Source organism: Abramis brama, assembly GCF_963993115.1.
Source record: "Abramis brama genome assembly, chromosome: 1".
Taxonomy (NCBI): domain Eukaryota; kingdom Metazoa; phylum Chordata; class Actinopteri; order Cypriniformes; family Leuciscidae; genus Abramis; species Abramis brama.
The window spans coordinates 28,253,738-28,273,752 of record NC_139963.1 but is presented as its reverse complement, the minus strand read 5'-3'; the positions used below and the strand labels follow the sequence as shown (position 1 = coordinate 28,273,752).

At 36.3% G+C, this 20,015-nt stretch overlaps 1 protein-coding gene across 1 annotated transcript in view; it reads right to left on the bottom strand.

The window, feature by feature from the left end:
• The window catches only part of cacna1ia (calcium voltage-gated channel subunit alpha1 Ia), a 125,717-nt gene that overhangs the window by 26,738 nt on the left and 78,964 nt on the right, over positions 1-20,015 (bottom strand). Inside the window, exons 28-30 of the mRNA XM_084117691.1 lie at positions 17,555-17,633; positions 17,246-17,367; positions 13,762-14,115 (exon numbers count right to left, since the gene is read on the bottom strand). Coding sequence (XP_083973817.1) covers positions 13,762-14,115; positions 17,246-17,367; positions 17,555-17,633 — 555 coding nt within the window. The remainder of the gene's footprint in view (positions 1-13,761; positions 14,116-17,245; positions 17,368-17,554; positions 17,634-20,015) is intronic.

Genomic DNA, 20,015 nt, shown 5'->3' with positions numbered 1-20,015 from the left:
TTTACACTTTTCTGACGTTTGTTTTACAGGTAGGTGACTCAACCAGAGACGGTTGCGAACTCGATACCGATACAAGGCGAAGTCTGTCTCTTGATCTCTCTGTCTGCTTGTCTATTCTCCTCTGCTGACTTTAGCAGCGGTTTTGCACAATGCTGATCATGAGGGAAATTATGTGTTGCCGGGACCTAATCAGCACACAATGCTTCCTCCCAGACTGACACATTAACGCACACTGAGTCCCATCCACTAGATTAGCGTACGCACGTAGGGATAGTTCGCCCAAAAATGATATTTAAGCCATGATTTACTCACCCTCAAGCCGTTCGAGATGCATATGTCAATCTTTTTTCAGACGAACACATTTTCAGTTATTTTAGAAAATGTCTTAGACCTTTCAGTGGTTATAATGTGAAGCAATGGGGTCCACCTGCTTCAAGTCCGAAAATGTGCATGCATCCTTCACAAAAGTAATCCATCCGGCTCCAGGGGGATAAACGAAGGCCTTCTGAGGGTAATCCGTGCGGTTTTGTCGTAAAAATATACATATTTAAAACTTTATAAACGAAAATAACTGGCTTCCGGTAGCGGTCGACGCGCGTTCATGGAGATGGATGCTGGCATATGACGTAGGACGTAGCGTAGGAAGCGTCGTGACGTAGAACGAACGTAGAGTTTTGTTTTGCTCTGCTCTCTGGCTGCACTGTCATGTTCGTTCTACGTCACGACGCTTCCTGCGCTATGTCCTACGTCATACGCCAGCATCCATCTCCAAAACGACAAAACCGCACGGATTACCCTCAGAAGGCCTTCGTTTATCCCCCTGGAGCCGGATGGATTATTTTTGTGAAGGATGCATGCACATTTTCGGACTTGAAGCAGCTGGACCCCATTGCTTCACATTATAACCACTGAAAGATCTAAGACATTTTCTAAAATAACTGAAAATGTGTTCGTCTGAAAAAAGATTGACATATGCATCTCGAACGGCTTGAGGGTGAGTAAATCATGGCTTAAATATCATTTTTGGGCGAACTATCCCTTTAACCTTTTTACCAATTAGTGTGACGTCTTGAGTGGAGCTTGTCAGCTGTTGTTAACTTTCTTTGTATGAGTAACTCAGTATGGAGATGTTTTCTTAAATTGATGAGTTCCCTTTTTTGCACTTTTTTATATTGTCTGCATCCACGTTGTGAGCTGGTAAAGTCACTCTAGATCCTACCTTACTAAAGCTCAATTTTCAGCATCCATCCATCCATCTATCCCTCCATCCATCCATCAGGGATAAAGCAACTCAGACCACACATAAACAAAAATAACAAGGTCTATTGGCAAAAAGCTCTGGATAAGCTCTGTTACCCATCTTTCATGGATACTGTCAAAATTAAATACTAGGGGTGTAACGATACACTCATGTCATGATTCAAAACAAATCACAATATGATACTATTGCGCTATTTTGAGCCACAATAAAGAAGAGAGTTTTTTTTATTATTATTACTTTATTATTGAAATAATATTATTACATTATATTCAACATTCTATATAGTAGTTTAATGGAGCAATGTCACTGAAATCTCCATAAACTTTCATTCTTTTTCTCACACAGTACTCTCGCTTTCAATGCAGGTATTCGTTGAATCTCTTTCACAGACAGCTTACACGCAGAATTAACATTTTTGGGTGAATTATACCTTATAAATACAGTAAGCTGAGCTAAAAAAAAACTAACCCTATACTGCGAATCATATCGTTTACATTTTTAAATTGCGATATCTCTATATAACAATGTATCATTAAACCCCTATCAAATACACATACTTGACATCACCATGTGACTCTTCTTTTCTTGGTCAATATTAATGTGTTTGTGTTCTTTGTTTGTTTTTGTACAGCGCCTTATGACAGTAGAAATGTGCTTTATAAGAAACTAAACTAAACTAAACTGACCTATACAGTGTGACCAGAAAAGTTCAAGTGCTTTGAGGATAAGAAGAGCTGTTCAGCAGAAATGCTGCAGTCAGTGTGTCAGTGCGCAAGGCACAATTCAGAAGAGGTGTCTAGAGTGGGAGGTGACTTCCCACTGCATTTAAAATATGTTCTGTTATAAATACACACTGAACTGAGCTTGAACTCAGGATGTAAATCTGCTGCTCAGTTTTCGCAAGTTTTGCCAGTGTAACAAATAACAGTATGTCTGAACTGCCAAACCAGTTGGAAGCAGCTCATCTTCAGATAAATACTGTAAGAACAGTGAAAAATGAGGAACAGTGTGAAATATTTTTTTCCAAAAGGTTCTCTAAGGTAGAAAAATGAATAAACCGCTTGAATATTCGATTTCTACACGTGGGCGGGAATGAAACACTTTCCTCTGATTTGTCAGCCGAAGATCAAACTGTTGCGTCATCAGTTCTTCCTCAGTTCCGCACAGCAGAATAAGAGTCCTCCGCTGCTGCAGCTGATGTGCAGATTCTTATCTCGTTTATTGCAACTACATTTCACATTTTTCTCATCAAACAACCAGACTAACGAATGGCTCGACACAATCCGCACCGGGGAAGAGCCTAGCAGGGCTTTCTTCTGTGTAGATATAAATTCACCTACGCTTTGCATCAGCTTGGTATGGCAGGGTAAATGATGGCTGTTAGCATGGTCGCCTTCGCCCAGTAAGTTTAAAAAAATAAATTAAGATATAAATCAATATAATTACTTATATAATTACTTATAATTGACTATCTAAAAACTGGAGAACAGAGAACAACAGAGATATTAAAATACATACTCTTCTGAGTTTTATGATGTAGGCCTTGTGTTTTATGAAAATTTATTGGTAACACTTTATTTTGATGGTCCCTTTTGAACATTCTGTTGACTATAAGTAGCTCTGCAACTACATGTCAACTAACTTTCATTGGAGTATTAGTAGAGTGTCTGCTTAATATCTACTAACTCTTTATTGTGATGCTCCTCCAACCGACATTCTACTGACTATAAGTAACTCTGCAACTACATGTCAACTTATTCTAACCCTAACCCTACCAGTCTACTAATACTCTACTAACACTCTAATGAGAGTTAGTAGACATGTAGGTGTGACGCTACTTATAGTCAACAGAATGTGTTAAAGGGACCATCAAAATAAAGTGAAACCAATTTATTAGCCTATAATTTAATATCTTAAGGATGCGTGCATGTGCGCGGTGCACCGGGTCGTGTTGAGGGTAAAATGCGCGTGTGCTGTGTATGTGTGTATATGTGTGTATATATATATATATATATATATATAAGGAAAACAAAGTAAATATAAAATAAAGTACAATTGTCAGGGTTATGTTTTGTTTTGTCTTAGTTTTCATTGTGTTCAGTTGCTATTTTCATTTGACCCAGTTTTCTGTTTGTCTTATTGATTAATCTCATTCACCTGTCCCTCATTAATTATCTCGTTAGCTCCTTTGTTTGCTCTATGTATTTAAGCCCTCAGTTTCAGTCGGACTCATCGTTTATGTTACAAGGTTGCGTTTCTCCATGTTATTTTCCTGTTTTTTGTGTTGGAAGATATAATTAAAGACCATTTTGTTTATTCCTTCATCGTGCGCTTCATATAGTGATGGGAAATCGAGGCTTTCTGAAGCATTTGAGCTTTCATCAAATTGTGCCGAAAAAAGGTTCATTACTCGAAGCTTTTAACACTTCGCATTAGTGACATCTGGTGTCACACTTGTTTTCTCCACCATATCTAACAAATCACAGCAGAGCAGAAAAAGCATGTGACCAAACAAAGCTTCGGAAGTCCGTGACAGACAAGTGTGGGATCAATACAGTTATATCTAATCTCATCTAAATTAATTTGTGCCAATGAGACCACAACTCGTGTCATGTGTAGCCTGGTCAACGGATTCACATATTGATCAATGATATAAAATATTATAATAAGTATGTGATCATAATTATAGTAATTGTAATTGAAAAAAAATATTTTGGGTGTTCTGTTTTTAAAAAATATAAATTATGTTATATGGAAGTGTAGTGTTAAATAATTTAAATAATGCCTCCTCAGTAATCATTTCCCTTTTTATGCATCAGGTGGGGTCGTGAAGCGGCAATTTTTTTCAAACCAGCTGTCCCGACCTTCTGATACTGCATGACGTTCGAAGCTTCAAACGTCATCAATCGTCATCAATCACGTGGTATTTGTATTTGACGTGGTCATTTCGATACAAGCTTCGGTACAGTGTGTGATACAATAGTGCTTTGAAAACCATGTCAGAGCCCCGGTATCAACCGTCCCATCACTAGCTTCGTATCTGCCACATACCGTGACAGAAACAAGTACAGTAAAATATTTATGGTTTTAGTCTAAGTAGGTGGGCAGTACTGTCTACTAAAAACAGATTCAATTTTTGTGAAAACTCCTGCTGTCAAACAAACTTAAGCAAAAATGAAGCTCATTAATACCACATTTGCATTCGTTGTGTTTCTAACCTTCTTCCGTTCTGCTCTTTCTCTCTGAGGAGATGAAATGCTTTGAGTCTGCTGACATGGCTTCTGCTTAAAGTCAAACTAGCTTTTCCAATTCCTGTTTTGCTGACTGTCATGCATACCTCTTTCCAGTCTCTGTGTCTCTCTTTGTCTCCCCCTCTCCATCTCTCAGCCCTGAGTCTGCAGGTAGTGATAAGGACTGAGCTCACTGCATGGAAAGCTGTAGTCTGTGTTGTTGTGTGTGCCTTTGTGTTTGCCACTATCTACCCGAGACCCTGTACAGGTATGTGACATCACTACCTTCAGGCAGTGATCGGTCTCTTTGGATCTTGGAACCAGCGCAGGGGCTTTAGTTTCAGCACATGTGCCCACACTACGACAGCTGAAGACTTGAGACATGCCTGTTTCTTTCTTGGCTCCATACACTGGTTGATCACATGGAAGCATTTGCTTGAACAGCTATCTGGACTGATATGGCACTTTCCACAAATATGGTTCTCCCATATGGTGTCCAAAACTGTTTTTTAAAGCATCAAAGAAAAATACCTTAAACATTTTTTTTTCTTTTCGTTTTTGCTGTGAGAACTCAGTTGTTAAACCTGACAAGTAGCTAGTTTTAAACACGACGTTACTAAAATATTGAATTCCTTAAAAATTGTCTAGAAATTACGGAAGCCCTCAACCGCAACAAAAAATAAAATAAAAAATAAATAAAATAAAATTACGAGATTAATGTCGAAATATTTAGAGAATAAAGTCGTAATATTTTGAGAATAAAGTAAAAATTACAAGAATACAGTCTTCCGTAGAAGTTCTTTTTTTTTTTTTTTTATCTAAACATAATAGTAGCTTTTTAGTTTTATCTGGGCTTTCAACAAAAGGAAATTCTACAGGTGCTAATCTAACAACATGGCATTACCATTTGTTTTAGGACGTTCCACAATTTACAGGCGAAAACACTTTTCAGACTGGATGGAGTTATCCAGCTTTATATCTGAGAAAATCACGGGATCTGGCCAAATGATTGGATACAGAATGATGCACTTAAAATGTATCCAGAAAGAATATTTATGGTGAAGAGGGAGACAGTACGGTTACTGTTAAGTGTTCTTGACCCAGATGGCATTGCCTATAGATGAGCACGAAGACACGTAGGCTTCGAGTCAACGTAACATAAAGTTTGGACCAGGATTGTGGTACCTACTCCGGCGGAGTCTTTGTGCTCGTCTATAGGCAATGCCATGGTAATGCCATGTTGGTAGATTAGCACCTGTAGAATTTCCTTTTGTTGAAAGCCCAGATAAAAGTAAAAAGATATTATTATATTTAGATCCATGTCAGAGGCAGTTCGACTTCACGGGCGCATTTATTTACCAAAAAAAAAACAAGAAAAAAAGAACTTCTACGGAAGACTGTATTTTTGTAATATTTCGACTTTAATCTCGAAAAATTCAAAATTTATCTCGAAATATTGCAACTTTATTCTCGAAATATTTCATTTAATTAATTTCATTTAATTAATTTCATTTAATTTTCTCAGTTATGTTGACTGCAATCATTAAGCTCAACCTTCAAACCTGTAACCAAAGTTATTGTAAAAAATTATCAGATTTTTAATTAATCAACAATAAGTTTATCAGTACTATTAAACAAACATTTTGCTTAACTCTTTACTAGCTAGATGCTATAAGAAAAATAAATGTGTATGATATACATGCATGATATTGTTACGTGCATGCCTTGTTTAGTTTGATTTTCATTGTCTCCATTTTGACTGAGTTCCTCAGTTCGTTCATCTGTTGTCATGGTTTGTAATTAGTTCCACACCTGTTCTGTTTTCCCTTGATTACTCCCTGTGTTTATAAGCCCTTGGTTTTCACAGTTTAGTGTTCTCTGTTGTTTACGTTAATGTTTAAATCTGGTTAGTTGACCATTTCTTAAATTTGAAGTATTTGAGGCCCTATTGCATACCCTATTCGTGGAAAATAGAAACACTGCTGCAACAGTTACAGTGTTTTTTTTTCTGAGTGTAAAGTTCAAATGTTCCAATATATATTGCCATACACCTGAATGCATGAGCATGTAAATTGTTTTACAATTTAGGTGCATAAACAAGCCTTCAAAAAAAGAAAAGAAAAGAAAAGCCAAAGCTTCACCATTGAATCCATGTGCTTAACATTGCAATGAATTCTACCCTTCAATTAGCATTCCATTCCTTTCTCTCTCTGTCCTCCTCCTCTCTTTTCCTCTTCTCTCAGCAGTTACATAATCTGCTGCAGAAGCTAAAAATGGACAGGTAAAGACAATTATAGCTCCACAATAGCTGCCTGACAGTGAGTCATCATGGTGTGTGTGTGTGTGTGTGTGTGTGTGTCTGTGCGAGTGCACCACAACATTTGTCAGTATTCTGTTTTTAGCAGTTCAGTCATGCATGCACATGGGAGGAACTTTTCTTTCATGGTTGAGACTGATGGATTTGATTTAGCAGTTAATCATTTGATCCTTAACTTAACTACAAAAGGTGAGTAATTGTAGTTTAGTGTAGTTTACATATCTAAGAGACATATGCAGACTGACTAATTATGTATTTGCATCCTTTTGATTTTATTTAAATAATATTTTCAAAATGTATGTAGTCAGATTGCTTAGAATCAATGTAAATCTGTTCATTAGATTTAATCAGTTAAAAAGTATGAATATGGTTTAAATATAGCTAGCTGTGGAACGAGCCAGATCCTATCAGCTACACAGTATAACTAAATAAAAGTAACAGGGATGTGTGTCGGTGTCTGTTGCTGTTGGTCTGCTCTTGTTCTGTGATTTAACATTTGAAGGCAAATAAAGATAGTTATAAACTACTGCAATCAGTATATACTATTCTAATACCTAAACTAAAACCATTTTTTTCTTTTCAGATACATCAAGCATCCTTTCTTATATCTATATAGTGGGACAACCTCCTAGACCTTGTATGTATGCTACAAAGATTATTTTATAATACATAGAAAAATCAATACATCAAATTATGAACAATTAATCTCAGTTTGAATGTTAGGCTATATGGTCAACTGGACAAATACACTGATGACCTGATGGAGGTGTTCCGTCACAAAGGAGGATGTGCAGGACAGAAAATCCGCACCATAATGGCACTGACAGCTAAAGTTTAAGTTTAAAGTTTAAACTTTATTGGCATTGTTTAAACACAATATTATTAAAGCATTATTCATATAACAGGTATTAAAATAAGTTGCTAAATAAATAAGATTATTGTCTGCGTATAGTGTATTATAATAGTGTATTAGTTCACCCAAAAATAAAAAGTGTTATTTACTCACCCTCATGTCGTTCCAAACCCGTAAGACTTACGTTTATCTTCGAAACACTACAGAGCCCGCACCTGACATGCAAGAAAAAAGTAAATCGTGCACACAATTTAATAATTCATTCCCTCGATTTGCTAAATCGTGCACACGATTCAATTTTTTTCTTGCGTCATGTGCGGGCCTCCGTACAACACAAATAAATAACTTTTTAATTAAATCTGAGATGTTTCTGTTCCTCCATTGACAGCTACGCAATCACCACAGACACTTCAAAAAGAGATAATAAAACTAATCCATAGGAGTCCAAATTTTCTGAAGAGACTCAATCCTTTTATATGATGAACAGATTGAATTTAGGCTTTTTTTCCACATACAAACATTCATCAACTCACATCAGTTATAGTAAACGGAAGCTCAAGAATTTTCACATTGATGTGCGAGAACCAGTGAGGTTTGTTCTAGTGTGTTAAGCAGGTTCAGTTGAGCTTCTGTTTATGTGCACTGATCAGTGTTTATGTGAATAAAAGCCTAAATTTAGTCTGTTCATCAAATAAAGCGATCATGTCTCTTTAGAAATTTGGACTAAACTGCTCAATTCATATGGAATAGTTTTACGATCTCTTTATGAATTTTTTGAAGCGTCAAAGTGGTGATTGCATAGCTTTCATGTTCTGAAGATGAACAAAAGTTGAACAAAATTAATGACAGAATTTTAATTTTTGGGTGAACTATCCCTTTAAAATTTAGCCTTACTTAAACTAAGTTAATAATTAATGACATGTTTTTTGGGATCTTCTTACGCTTGTTCTGTACGCTTGAGAATGAAGACATAAACACCAGTGATTGTATCCTCAGGTGCCTAAGCGTCTACCCTCAACGAAGACATCTTGTCAAAGAATATGTGGTAAGTGTGTGTCAGCCTATTCTCTTCATGTTATAAATTTCTAATGGATATATTTACATTGATAGTTATGTTTTCTCACTGGCATCACAGTCTAGCTTATGCACTCGCGTGTAGTGTGCAGCGAAAGATTAAACTGCAGCAATCAGTGCAGATCATGATTGATCATACGAGACAAATGAGAAGCTTTTCAACTGGAAATGACCTGGATAAAATGATCCAGTTGGTAGTACAAAGTAAGGAAAATATGAAATCAGAATCATGAAACACTCACATCATTATGCCGATCTCAGATTTGGTGTAGATGGGGAAATTAATACGTTATTCATGGCAAAACAGGAACACAGAACAATTATCATTTCAATTACATGACTGAATCAATAGGAAAGAAACTGCCTGCTGCAAAATAAAACGGAAAAACTTGGAACACATTGGGACACAATGTTTTTTGTTTATCCTCCTGGACTCTAAAAGTGGAGAGGCTGAATCTCTCATTTCACAGACAACAATGGGCATCTATGTTATTCGAGCGGAGGGCGCTGGTCCTGAAGAAGAACCTTCAGATGTTGGTAGTTCTGCAAAACCTGCCAAGTGTCACAGTTGAATGTGTGATGCTCTTTGGACTAATTTATGCCCTTAACTTAAACTATCCAAAGGACCTCAAGTGCACATTTGAACCATTTCAGAAAATCCTGATGGAACTGGATACAACCAAGCTGTCGCCAAAAGTTCAGGGACTGAAAATTAAGATGCTTCAGTGATTCTGACTTGTTGCACATTTTCTACTCGTTGAGTTTTTTTGTTTTTTTTTTGCTGTAGAACCTTTTATACACCTGTACTCCTAACATGTAAACATGGGTAAAAAGTGTGGTGGTGCAAAACCACTCAACCACTGAGTGTTATGGCATTTTCTGGTGACCACCACCCTATCGTTCCAAATTATTGCATGTCACACATATGTGAAAATTTTAGCGTAATATAAGCAAGTGTTGTCCTTGAATCAGATTCGACCTCAATTTTATGTCTACCTCAAGTTTTACAGTTTTTAAGCAGTTCTTGAGAAAAAGTACTATGTATGCAGTCTGTTAAAATCCTTTGCATTTATTTGTGCAATGAGGTTGATTGTGGCAACAACAAGAAAACTTTGAAAGTAGTGCATTTAACCTTAATGTGCATGTAAACATGAAGGTACTATATTTTTTGTTGAGGCTGCACACAGTGTATGTGAGCACGGGCTGTCTTGCTAGCTCCTCTTTTTGCTGCCTTTTGAGCTTGTTATTTCTCAAATAAAAATGTGAAATGAGGTGGTCTGGCCGTTCTTTTTTTGTGTTGTATATTGTGATTGGGGAGGGGAAATGGTGATGAATAAGTAAATACAAATTTATAAATATGATTTTAAAATACATTGGGTTTATTCATACAAACTGCTTAAATGTGATGCTAATTTGTTTAAAATAAATTGGATTTATTGAAAATTTTACATAAATCTAATTCTTACTTGTTTCATTTATATAGGAAATTACAAATATCACATTAAGTTTATTAATATTTTTACGTTAAAAATATGTAATCCAAATGGATGGAAAATTTATATGCAATCAAATTACATAAATCTTATTTATTAGGCCTAAATATTTTTTTGAGTGAGACACAACGTGTTGCCATGGTGACAGGACCCAAGCTAGGGCGAGTCCTTAGGATCTATAATGAAAACGTCTCATTCTGTGGCTTCTCCTTCCTCCTCATTATGCCTCTTTTGCCCTTTTTAGCAGACCCAAATCATACTTCATAAGCAAAGGGCGCTAACATTTTTCCATGCATAAAGGCAAATGATTGTTACAAAACACAACAGACAGTACGCAAACTTGTACAGAACATCCAGAAATCATCTATCTATCTATCCATCCATTAATCTATCCATGGCTACTTATTATGGTACTATATATATCCGATGATAGTAGAAATGTGTCACTAGAGATTCTGCTACTGGGGAGATGAGTGGGTAATCTGTGTCACCCGTTCAATCTAAAAAGTATAATTTTGGTCACTTGAGCATATATATATATATATAATATAGTGTCCACCATATACATCAGACTATGCTTGAGATTTAAAAATGGAAAAGAAGTGGAAAAAAATCAGAAGATTTTCTACATGGCAAGTGAAATTGTCAATGCAAATGTATCCAGGTCTTTTAAGCATATATTCTAGTGGAATATGGAAATAACTTTTACTCTACGTTTTGATCACACTGCAAAAAAAGTGATGTTCTTCCTCAGTATTTTTGTCGTTTTCCAGTGCACATTTCTAAAGATTCCTAAATCAAGATGCATTTACTGGAGATACGAAATGACAAAATATGAAGTCTTGTTTTCTGTGAAATTGATCAAAATGAATTTATGATTAAAACAAGAATAAATATTTGCCAATGGACTCAGAAACTTAATTCAAAGTGAAGTTTGAATGACTAGTTGATGATATTTGTTCTTTTTTTTAAGCATAAACTCACTTAATTTTGTTAAATTTTCAAGACTTTATTTTACATTCGCATCTCAGTTATTTGTATTTGTGGAAAACAGGACAAAAATACTGAGGAAGATATACATTTTTTTCAATGCATGCTATGACTTCGCGAATTTAAGACTTTGCTCTGATTTATGGCTTTAAGAACACTTATAGCCTTGTGTAAGGGTGAATTAAGACTTTTACGACTCACAGAAACCCTTATTATTATTAAAAGGGGTGGTTCAGGATTTTGGACATCGGACCTCATTTCCAAGTTAGCCTGGGTGTTATTTATCAGTGGAGACAGTTTTCAACATTTTTCATCCAGTCCTTCCAGTTGCATAGTTCGCCGGTGCTAGGCTAGCGCAAGTCAACGGTATCTGCTAGCCTGCCATTAAAAACAGTTTTACCCACTCCACAGTACACCAAAAGCAAATAAATTATAACGCCAGACTATCGATGTAAATGTCTGTTGAGAGAATAATGTTAGAAATCAAACTCTTGCATCTCAATGATCGCATTACATTTACAGGAACTAGTTTCTCAGCAGCAGCGGAATTTTACTTTGCTCCGGTTAGTAGTACTGCGCCGAAAAGTAAACACAGAACAGAAGCGCACTACAGTCGGGACGTCTAGCTAGCTATAGTAACCTTGAACAACGATATTGAAACATTCGATTGTAAACTAAGGAATTGGCAACATGGTGATTCGGTGTGCATTTCGAAATTGTAAAAATAAACACATTGCATAAAAATATATTATGCACATTGGTCACATTTTCTGCACTGGCACCACCAGTCTCCCGATGTTCTGTCCCGGTTCTCTACGGCATCTCCAGCTGCTGTTGTCTCTACAGACATTCTTTGTCTTTCTGCCCTTTTAGCATCCATCTCGATTAGTTCTTCGTCTGTGTATTCCGTCTCATACATGTATGGTTTGTTGAATAACACACATCCCTCTTCATCGTCTCCAAAGTGCGAAACATTGGCATGGCTTTCAAACGTGGCCATAGTCCTATGTCTTGTTGATTTCTTCGTGAAATATACTCTGCTTCTGTAGTGATGAGTGTCAGCGGCAGGTAAATACACTTGCGTGATTGTCATGTGGACCGGCTCTCTCGACTGCCTAGGTAACTTAATATCACTCCGCCGCTGCTGTAAACTGTGCTAATAAATACAGGGAACAAAGTATAACTATTGCAATGCGATGAAAGGGTAGTTTGATTTCTAACATTATTCTCTCAACAGACATCGATAGTCTGGCGTTATAATTTATTTGCTTTTGGTGTACTGTGGAGTGGGTAAAACTGTTTTTAATGGCAGGCTAACGTGCACCGTTGACTCGCGCTAGCCTAGCACCGGCGAACTATGCAACTGGAAGGACTGGATGAAAAATGTTGAAAACTGTCTCCACTGATAAATAACACCCAGGCTAACTTGGAAATGAGGTCCGATGTCCAAAATCCTGAACCACCCCTTTAATGTTGAAAACAGATGTACTGCTTAATATTTTTTGATACGCTATTTTTAGGATTCTTTGATGAATAAAAAGTTCAAAATGACAGGAAACATTTTGTAACAATATAATTGCTGTTTCTGTCACCTCTGATCAATTTAATAGTCCCTGCTGAATAAAAACTAAAAAAAATGTAAAATCGTACCAACCCCAAACTTTTGAACAGTAATTATTCCCGTAGTAATTATATACGTATTTAGTAATATATATTTTTTTATTATTATTATTCAGCAAGGATGCATTCAATTTATCAGACGTGGTGACCTAACAATAAAGAAATAATTAATATTGTTTGTTTTGTGTGATTATTATGATCCATCATTATACTGAAACAAATGAATATGAATGACAAAATAAGTTTAAATAAAGAGTATTCTTAAATGTATAGCCTTTGTGTAAATGTATGCATGTTGGCGTGTGTGCATGTGTGTGCGTGTATGCATCCACATTACCGCTCTTGTGCGGCCACCACTCGGGCCGTCACAGCCGCAAAGACTTTTACATTGTTATATAAAATGTAGACCCCTATCAATTTTTTGAATTTCCATTTTGGGATTTAACTTGCAGCATAATTATAACCATATTGTGATGTATGTCATAATAACCGTGATTTAAAATAACTCGCTACATACATTCATGCAAGAATTCATCCAACCAATCCATATATTCACCAATTCATTCTTCCATTAACAATCAGTCAATCTATCTCTTTATCAATCCAATCATCAATCACACCTCCAATATCCATCATTGTGACCATCCATTCAGTCAAACCTTTTCTTAATCAATACATTCCTCCATCTGCAATCTATCCGTTTATGCATTCATCATTTAATTATTCATCTATTTATTATCACAGTGATCTATCTGTTCTCCCTTTCACCCAAATCATTAATTCATCAATCCCTTGCTCCATGACCCAATCTATTTATTCATCCATCCATCAAACCGAATCATAATATTCATGAATGCATTCCTCCATCAATAATCTGTTTGTCAGTCCATCTATCCATTCCCTGCCAGCGCTGTGTGTCCTACCTGGGCCGGTGAGTTGTGTTTCCTGCCGCTGTTGGGCTTGTGGGAGTGAGGTAGAGCAGTAGAGCTGGGACCAGCCCCCTGATGCCCCTCACCGCTCTTATCGGCTCCAGCCACCCCTCCTAAGATGCAGCAGAGCGCTCCCTGGGCCAGCTCCATCTCGATCTCGGCATCCATCTCTGCCTCCTCCTGGGCTTCTTTGTTAGAGTCATCCAGGTGTTTCATCAGTACCGCCACAACCACATTGATGAGCACAAACTGGGCCGTGAGCACAAAGCTCACAAAGTACATAGGAGAGATGAACTGCAGGCTGGGATTACAGGTGTATTCACCCTGTGGGCATTCTCGAAGAGTGTCCTACAAGAGTGAAGAGAGAGTTACCATAAAGATATTTAAACTTAACAGTTAGTTATGTTCATTTGACTAGACAAATCGGGTTCACTACATAGATTTTCAATACTTGATCCCACTTCTTTTAGAAATATTTTTGTTGGAGTAAAATAGTTGCATTGTAATAAGATCATTTTCTTAATCTGCAATTTTGTCTTGTTCTCCAGTAAAAATATCTGAACATCTTTTTACTACTGTTTATTTTATTTTATGCAGGAAAACAAGACTATGCTCTATGTTTTATGTTCTATCTGAAATGTCAATAACTTTGTTTCAATAGGGTTGTGCACTGAACACTTGACAAATTATATTAGATTACATCAATCAAACAATGAGCACTAAATATTTGCTTTTATTTCTTTTATTACTATTTATTTATTTAAATTGACCATGGCTTCTATCTCCTACAGATTGCTGATAACCAGCACTTTGTGCTGCATGTAGCATGAGCTACAGGAACAAATCCCAGACTGCCAGTTTCATTTTTATTTATTCTGATGTAACAAACTCTCTCTACTTCTTTCCTTCAAAGCTGCAGTAACAGAGTCGCTCGCAGTAATTTTGCTTGACCACTTATGCATGCGGTTTGTGTTCGGGGAGGCGATGGCTTCTCTGCAGGTATGTAGGAACTCAGGTTGTAATTTAAAGCTCTGATTATTGTGCTCTAGCTGCCAGGAAACCACTGCAAGCCTCCATCAACCGTAAAACTAATTGTGTGTGTGCCTAATGGGGGGAACTGTCACCCTCCATCAAAAACACACTCTGGTGTGTGTGGGGTGCTATGCATCGATATCGTGCCAATGTGTTCTCATTTATTCAGGTGTGCTTTACTACTGCACTGAATATGCTGAGCTGGTAGTTCCTCCATAATATACCTATCATATAAACGGCAGGTTAGAGGGAGAGCAGATGAAAGGCGGCAGGTTCTCTTTACACAGGAAGATAAGAATTCATTCCTCAAAGACAAGTGTAAGTGTATTAGAGACGAGAAAGACACAGAGAGCACGAGAGAGAAACAATGATGAAAGAGGCTATAATGAAATAATCTACAAACCAAAAGGAGATCAAGAAAAGTGCAGAAAACTGGCGAGAACAGATTGTGACGCTTAAGATGTATAAGCCACTACCTCAAAGGACTTTTCATAACAACCTATGCTGGACTCTTTACTGCGGCGATGCATTAGAAACCAGGGCCGTAGCTAGTAAATTCTGGGCCCCCACTGCCCTCCACTCATATCATATACGGTATAAGACATAGACATGGAGGCCCACATCTGGTGCCATGTAACCTAATAGGGATTTCTTACGCAATAACAATATAAATGTTGTTTTACATAAAAATTGCCTTTCCCAATTTTATATACATATATTTATATATACATGTCTCCCTGCTGCTATAATTAATAACCATCGGACTAAACCATTTTTATGGAGTGGAGAGAGAGGAGATATTTGGAAAACTTCTTTTACTAAAGTGAATGTTTTTGTTGTTTTCATTAAACTCTTGGGCGTACAAGCTGACATTGTAATATATACTATGGTGAGTCATAAGAGTAGGGGAATATATAGCAAAACTACTGGTTTTAGTTGGCCCCCTGGGCAGCTGGGGCCTCTATGATTGTCACCACCTTTCACCCTACCAGCGACAGCCCGGTTAGAAACCATAAGCGTCTTGCTTGTGAATGTGTCTCTGAAGTGCTGGTCATATCATCCACAAGCAATCTGTCAGCTTCTTCTGTCGAGTGCTCTGCACTTAAATGGGTACTTTTAAGCACACTTTTAAGGGCACTTTGCCAGAGCTGATTTAGTTCCCATCATTTAATGAAATGACAGTGAACCTAACACAGAAGAAGCAAGTTCTCATTTCATTCAGTTTTGTTTTGTGTGTTATAATGAATTCAGATCCAGCGTTGGAATTTGTTATTTTTAATATTTTGCTGAGTGCTCGTTCTCTTCAGTCCCAGAAAGTGACAACAGCAATGTGCTCTTGTCAATTCTACTTGCAAGTTGTTTTTCCAGGATGCAATCATAAAACAAAATACAAATAAATGTATTCCTGTTGCTGGTACAGCACAAGCCAAATGCAATTAGGGTCTATTTATTATGGCCTTGAACATCTTATATTCAAATCTAAATCATATTTGGTTTGGAACTGCTGATCCCTGCATTTATCCACTAATCTACAAAATCCCAGGGACAACAGTGGCAGATGTATGGATGAAGATATCAAATGAAATATGTCAGCTCATTTTAACACTTGAATCAGCTTGCAAGAATGACTGTTCACACAAATCACTGTTTAATTAGTTAAAAACAACTAATTTTATTCTAAAAATATTATCAAATTAATATAAATAAATAAAAATAATAAATAGGAATAATAATAAATTTAGCTTGATATTGAAGATTATTTAATTGGGAAAAATACATTCATCGCAGACTGTTTATTTATAATTTAAAATGATGTATGCATTAATTAATATTAATGAGCTACATATTAGCAATTTCTGGTTGTCTGTGTCCCTACACTTCTGTTCAAAAGTTTGGGTTCTGTAAGATTTTTTAATAAAAACAAAATAAAAAAATAATACTTTTATAAGGCAATGACACATTAAACTGATCAAAAGTGACAATTAACATTTATAATGTTACAAAATATTTACAAAATATTTACTACTATACATACTGTTCTTTTGAACTTTCTATTCATCAAATCCTGAAAAAAATTATGTATTATGGTTTCTACAATAATATTAAGCACCACTTTGATAATAAAAAGAAACGTATCAGCAAGAATCATCATATTAGAATGATTTCTGAAGAATATTGTGACACTGAAGACTGGAGTAATGATGCTGAAAATTCAGCTTTACCATCACAGGAATAAAAAAATATCTATTTTTAAAAAACGATAATAAATAATATTTCACTATTTTTGATCACATACATGCAGTCTTGGTGAGCATAAGACTTATTTTTAAACATTTAAAAAATCTGACAACTTCAAATTTTAAAAAAGGTTTTTTTACTAACTGTCCCCACCTCTTTTTATAACAAAGGGATGCTCATGGTACTATGGCTCTTTGTTCTGCTGTACCTTCATTATGCCGTTCCAGTTATCACCAGTGGAGACCTGAAAGAGGGTGAGGAACGCCATGCCGAAGTTCTCAAAGGTGGCGTGACGACTCATGCCCTCACATGGGTAGTCCTGGTTGCACACTGATGGGAACAGATAGAGACGTAGAGAGAGTTTGTATTGTTGCATACTATTGTGAATGTTTCTTTTCACCTAAAAGCTTTGTCTCAATGCAACATATGCAGTTCTGCCAAATTCAGTTTTGAAGCTCAGAAGAACCACAAGAACGTCAGTGAGGATAGGAGTTAAAGAGGAATAGTATGCGTTTACCCAGCTCTCCAAACAATTCCACCCCCAGTGCAGCATAAATGAAGAACAGCAGCATGAAGAGGAGGCCAAGGTTCCCCACCTGAAACACACCAATCAAGACTGAAACCAGCACACATGCACTCACCCTTAACACAATATACAGACAAGCACAAATGCATGTATTCATTTAGCAGATCATTATATTCATAAGAAATTCTTTTAATAGCTTAAAGTTGATGAATTACAACACCTACTAAAAACCACAGTAATCCCACAGTGCCTTAAAAAGGGCATTTTCCCCATGTTTTATGTTTAAACCTTACTAAACTTTGCTATATTTATGCTTAAAGCTAAGACTAAATATTTACCAATGGGGTAAGAAAAATAAATATATTTCAAGACATACTCTCTCATTATGTTATGCAATTTTGCTTCTAAAGTAAATATACTGTATGATACAAGAATGTCCATATATTTTGGCTTGGGAAAAATTAAGATAAAGACAAAAAAATTACCCTGAGGTTTAGTACAGATGGAAGAAGTGTCTGGAACAGACATAACAATAACAAAAAGCAATGTAATGTACATTTTAATATCTCTGAGTCTCTCTGTAGTCATAGTCTAAGGGACTGCTGTAGCTGTTTTCCAGCAGCAAAATTAAGCAGAACAAATTTGTGATTTAACAAAAAATTCATAAATGATGGATGGTACCAGTGGTCATGTCAGAGGTACAGCTATGGGAACAGAATTACCTTCTTAATGGAGGAAATTACCAGTGTCCTAATGCGGCCAAAGCACATGAAACATCATGTTAGCTACGCTAATGCTAACACACAAGCCTGTCAAGAATATTAGCATTGGAGTTCAGGGTGTGTCCACTGCTGCACAGGCAGCTCAAAACAAAAACAAAAAGATGAGACAAAACCAAAGGTGATAAAGAATACGGCACAAGTGCTAACAGCTAGCCTAAACTGCTGGTAATTATGAAAACCGTGTGAGAGAGCTATACACATGTAAAATGGTGAATGAAACAATCAGCTTACATCACATTATTGTAATTTGTATAGTTACACGATGTGGTTGGCCGTGCCGTTTTATGTGGCGTGCCAGCGGGTATGATGAAACAACAGCTGAGCTTTATTACCATTTAATGCTAAGTAACGGACTATCAAACCTACAAACCAATGCTACAAAATGACAAAGTCATTTTGTCTTCAAGATGTCAAAGGGAAACATTATGAATCAGGATGTGTGCACAATAGCGGCAAAGCTGCTTCATTCTTCTGTTTGTTCCTAAAGTGAGCATCTCTGGCTGTGTTTCAATCTAGAATGAGCCTATGATTACCAAACATGTAGTCTAGGTACAGTAGGCATCTTACAAGGCTTTTCACTATAAAGCACAACATATTGGTTCGGTAGCTTAGAAACAAGCACTGGTTTCATACAGATGGTAAGTCCACACCATTTTATATATATTTTGGTGCTAAATGTTTACTATATTCATGCACCATAGGTACTCCAAGGTGCTTCAAAGAATACAATGGTACTACGTCCATAACACTTTTATTCAGCAAGGAATCATTCAATTGATCAAAAGTAACAGTAAAGACATTTATAATTTCACAAAGGATTTCTATTTCAAATAAATGCTGTTGTTTTGAACTTTCTATTAATCAAAGAATCTTGAAAAAAGTTTCCAGTTTCCACAAAAATATTAAGCAGCACAACTGTTTTCAATATTGATAATAATACACGTTCCTTGAGCACCAAATCATCATATTAGAATGATTTCTGAAGGATCATGTGACACTGAAGACTGGCGTTATGATGCTGAAAATTCACATGGAAATATCACAGGAGTAAATTACATTTTAAAATATATTCAAATTGAAAACATTTTTTAAAATGATACGACTTTTAAATTATAATCATATTGCACAATTTTATTGTTTTACTGTATTTTTGATCAAATAAATGCAGCCTTGGTGAGCAAAAGAGACTTAATTTTTTTTATTTTTTTTAATCGTACTGACTATGTCTACTGCAAAACTAAATCAATATGAGGACCACAATAAGGTTAAATGATATAGGATAAATTAAAGTCAATTTGAAGCTTATGCGGAATGAGCAGTATCTCCAAGAGAGTTGTAAAGGAAATGCACAGGAGTTTCTGGAAAGATGTACTAAGTAAGAACTGTGTGGTAGGAATGTGTCTGAGTAGATCTTTAATCAGCTTCAGCGTTAATTACCTTACAGATGCCATGGGGATAAGACATTGGGCCCAGCAGTAATGAACAAGGGATCGATATCCACAGAGGAGAGACGCAGTTCTCCACTGAAGCAGTTACCACTCTGTGACCACTTAGACGACAACAACACTCTGTGTGTTTGATTATGGAACAGTTCTGATTGCTTTATGGAGTCTGTGTGAACTGCTTTCTTTTCATATTATTTCTTTCTTCAAACTTTGTATTTATTTATT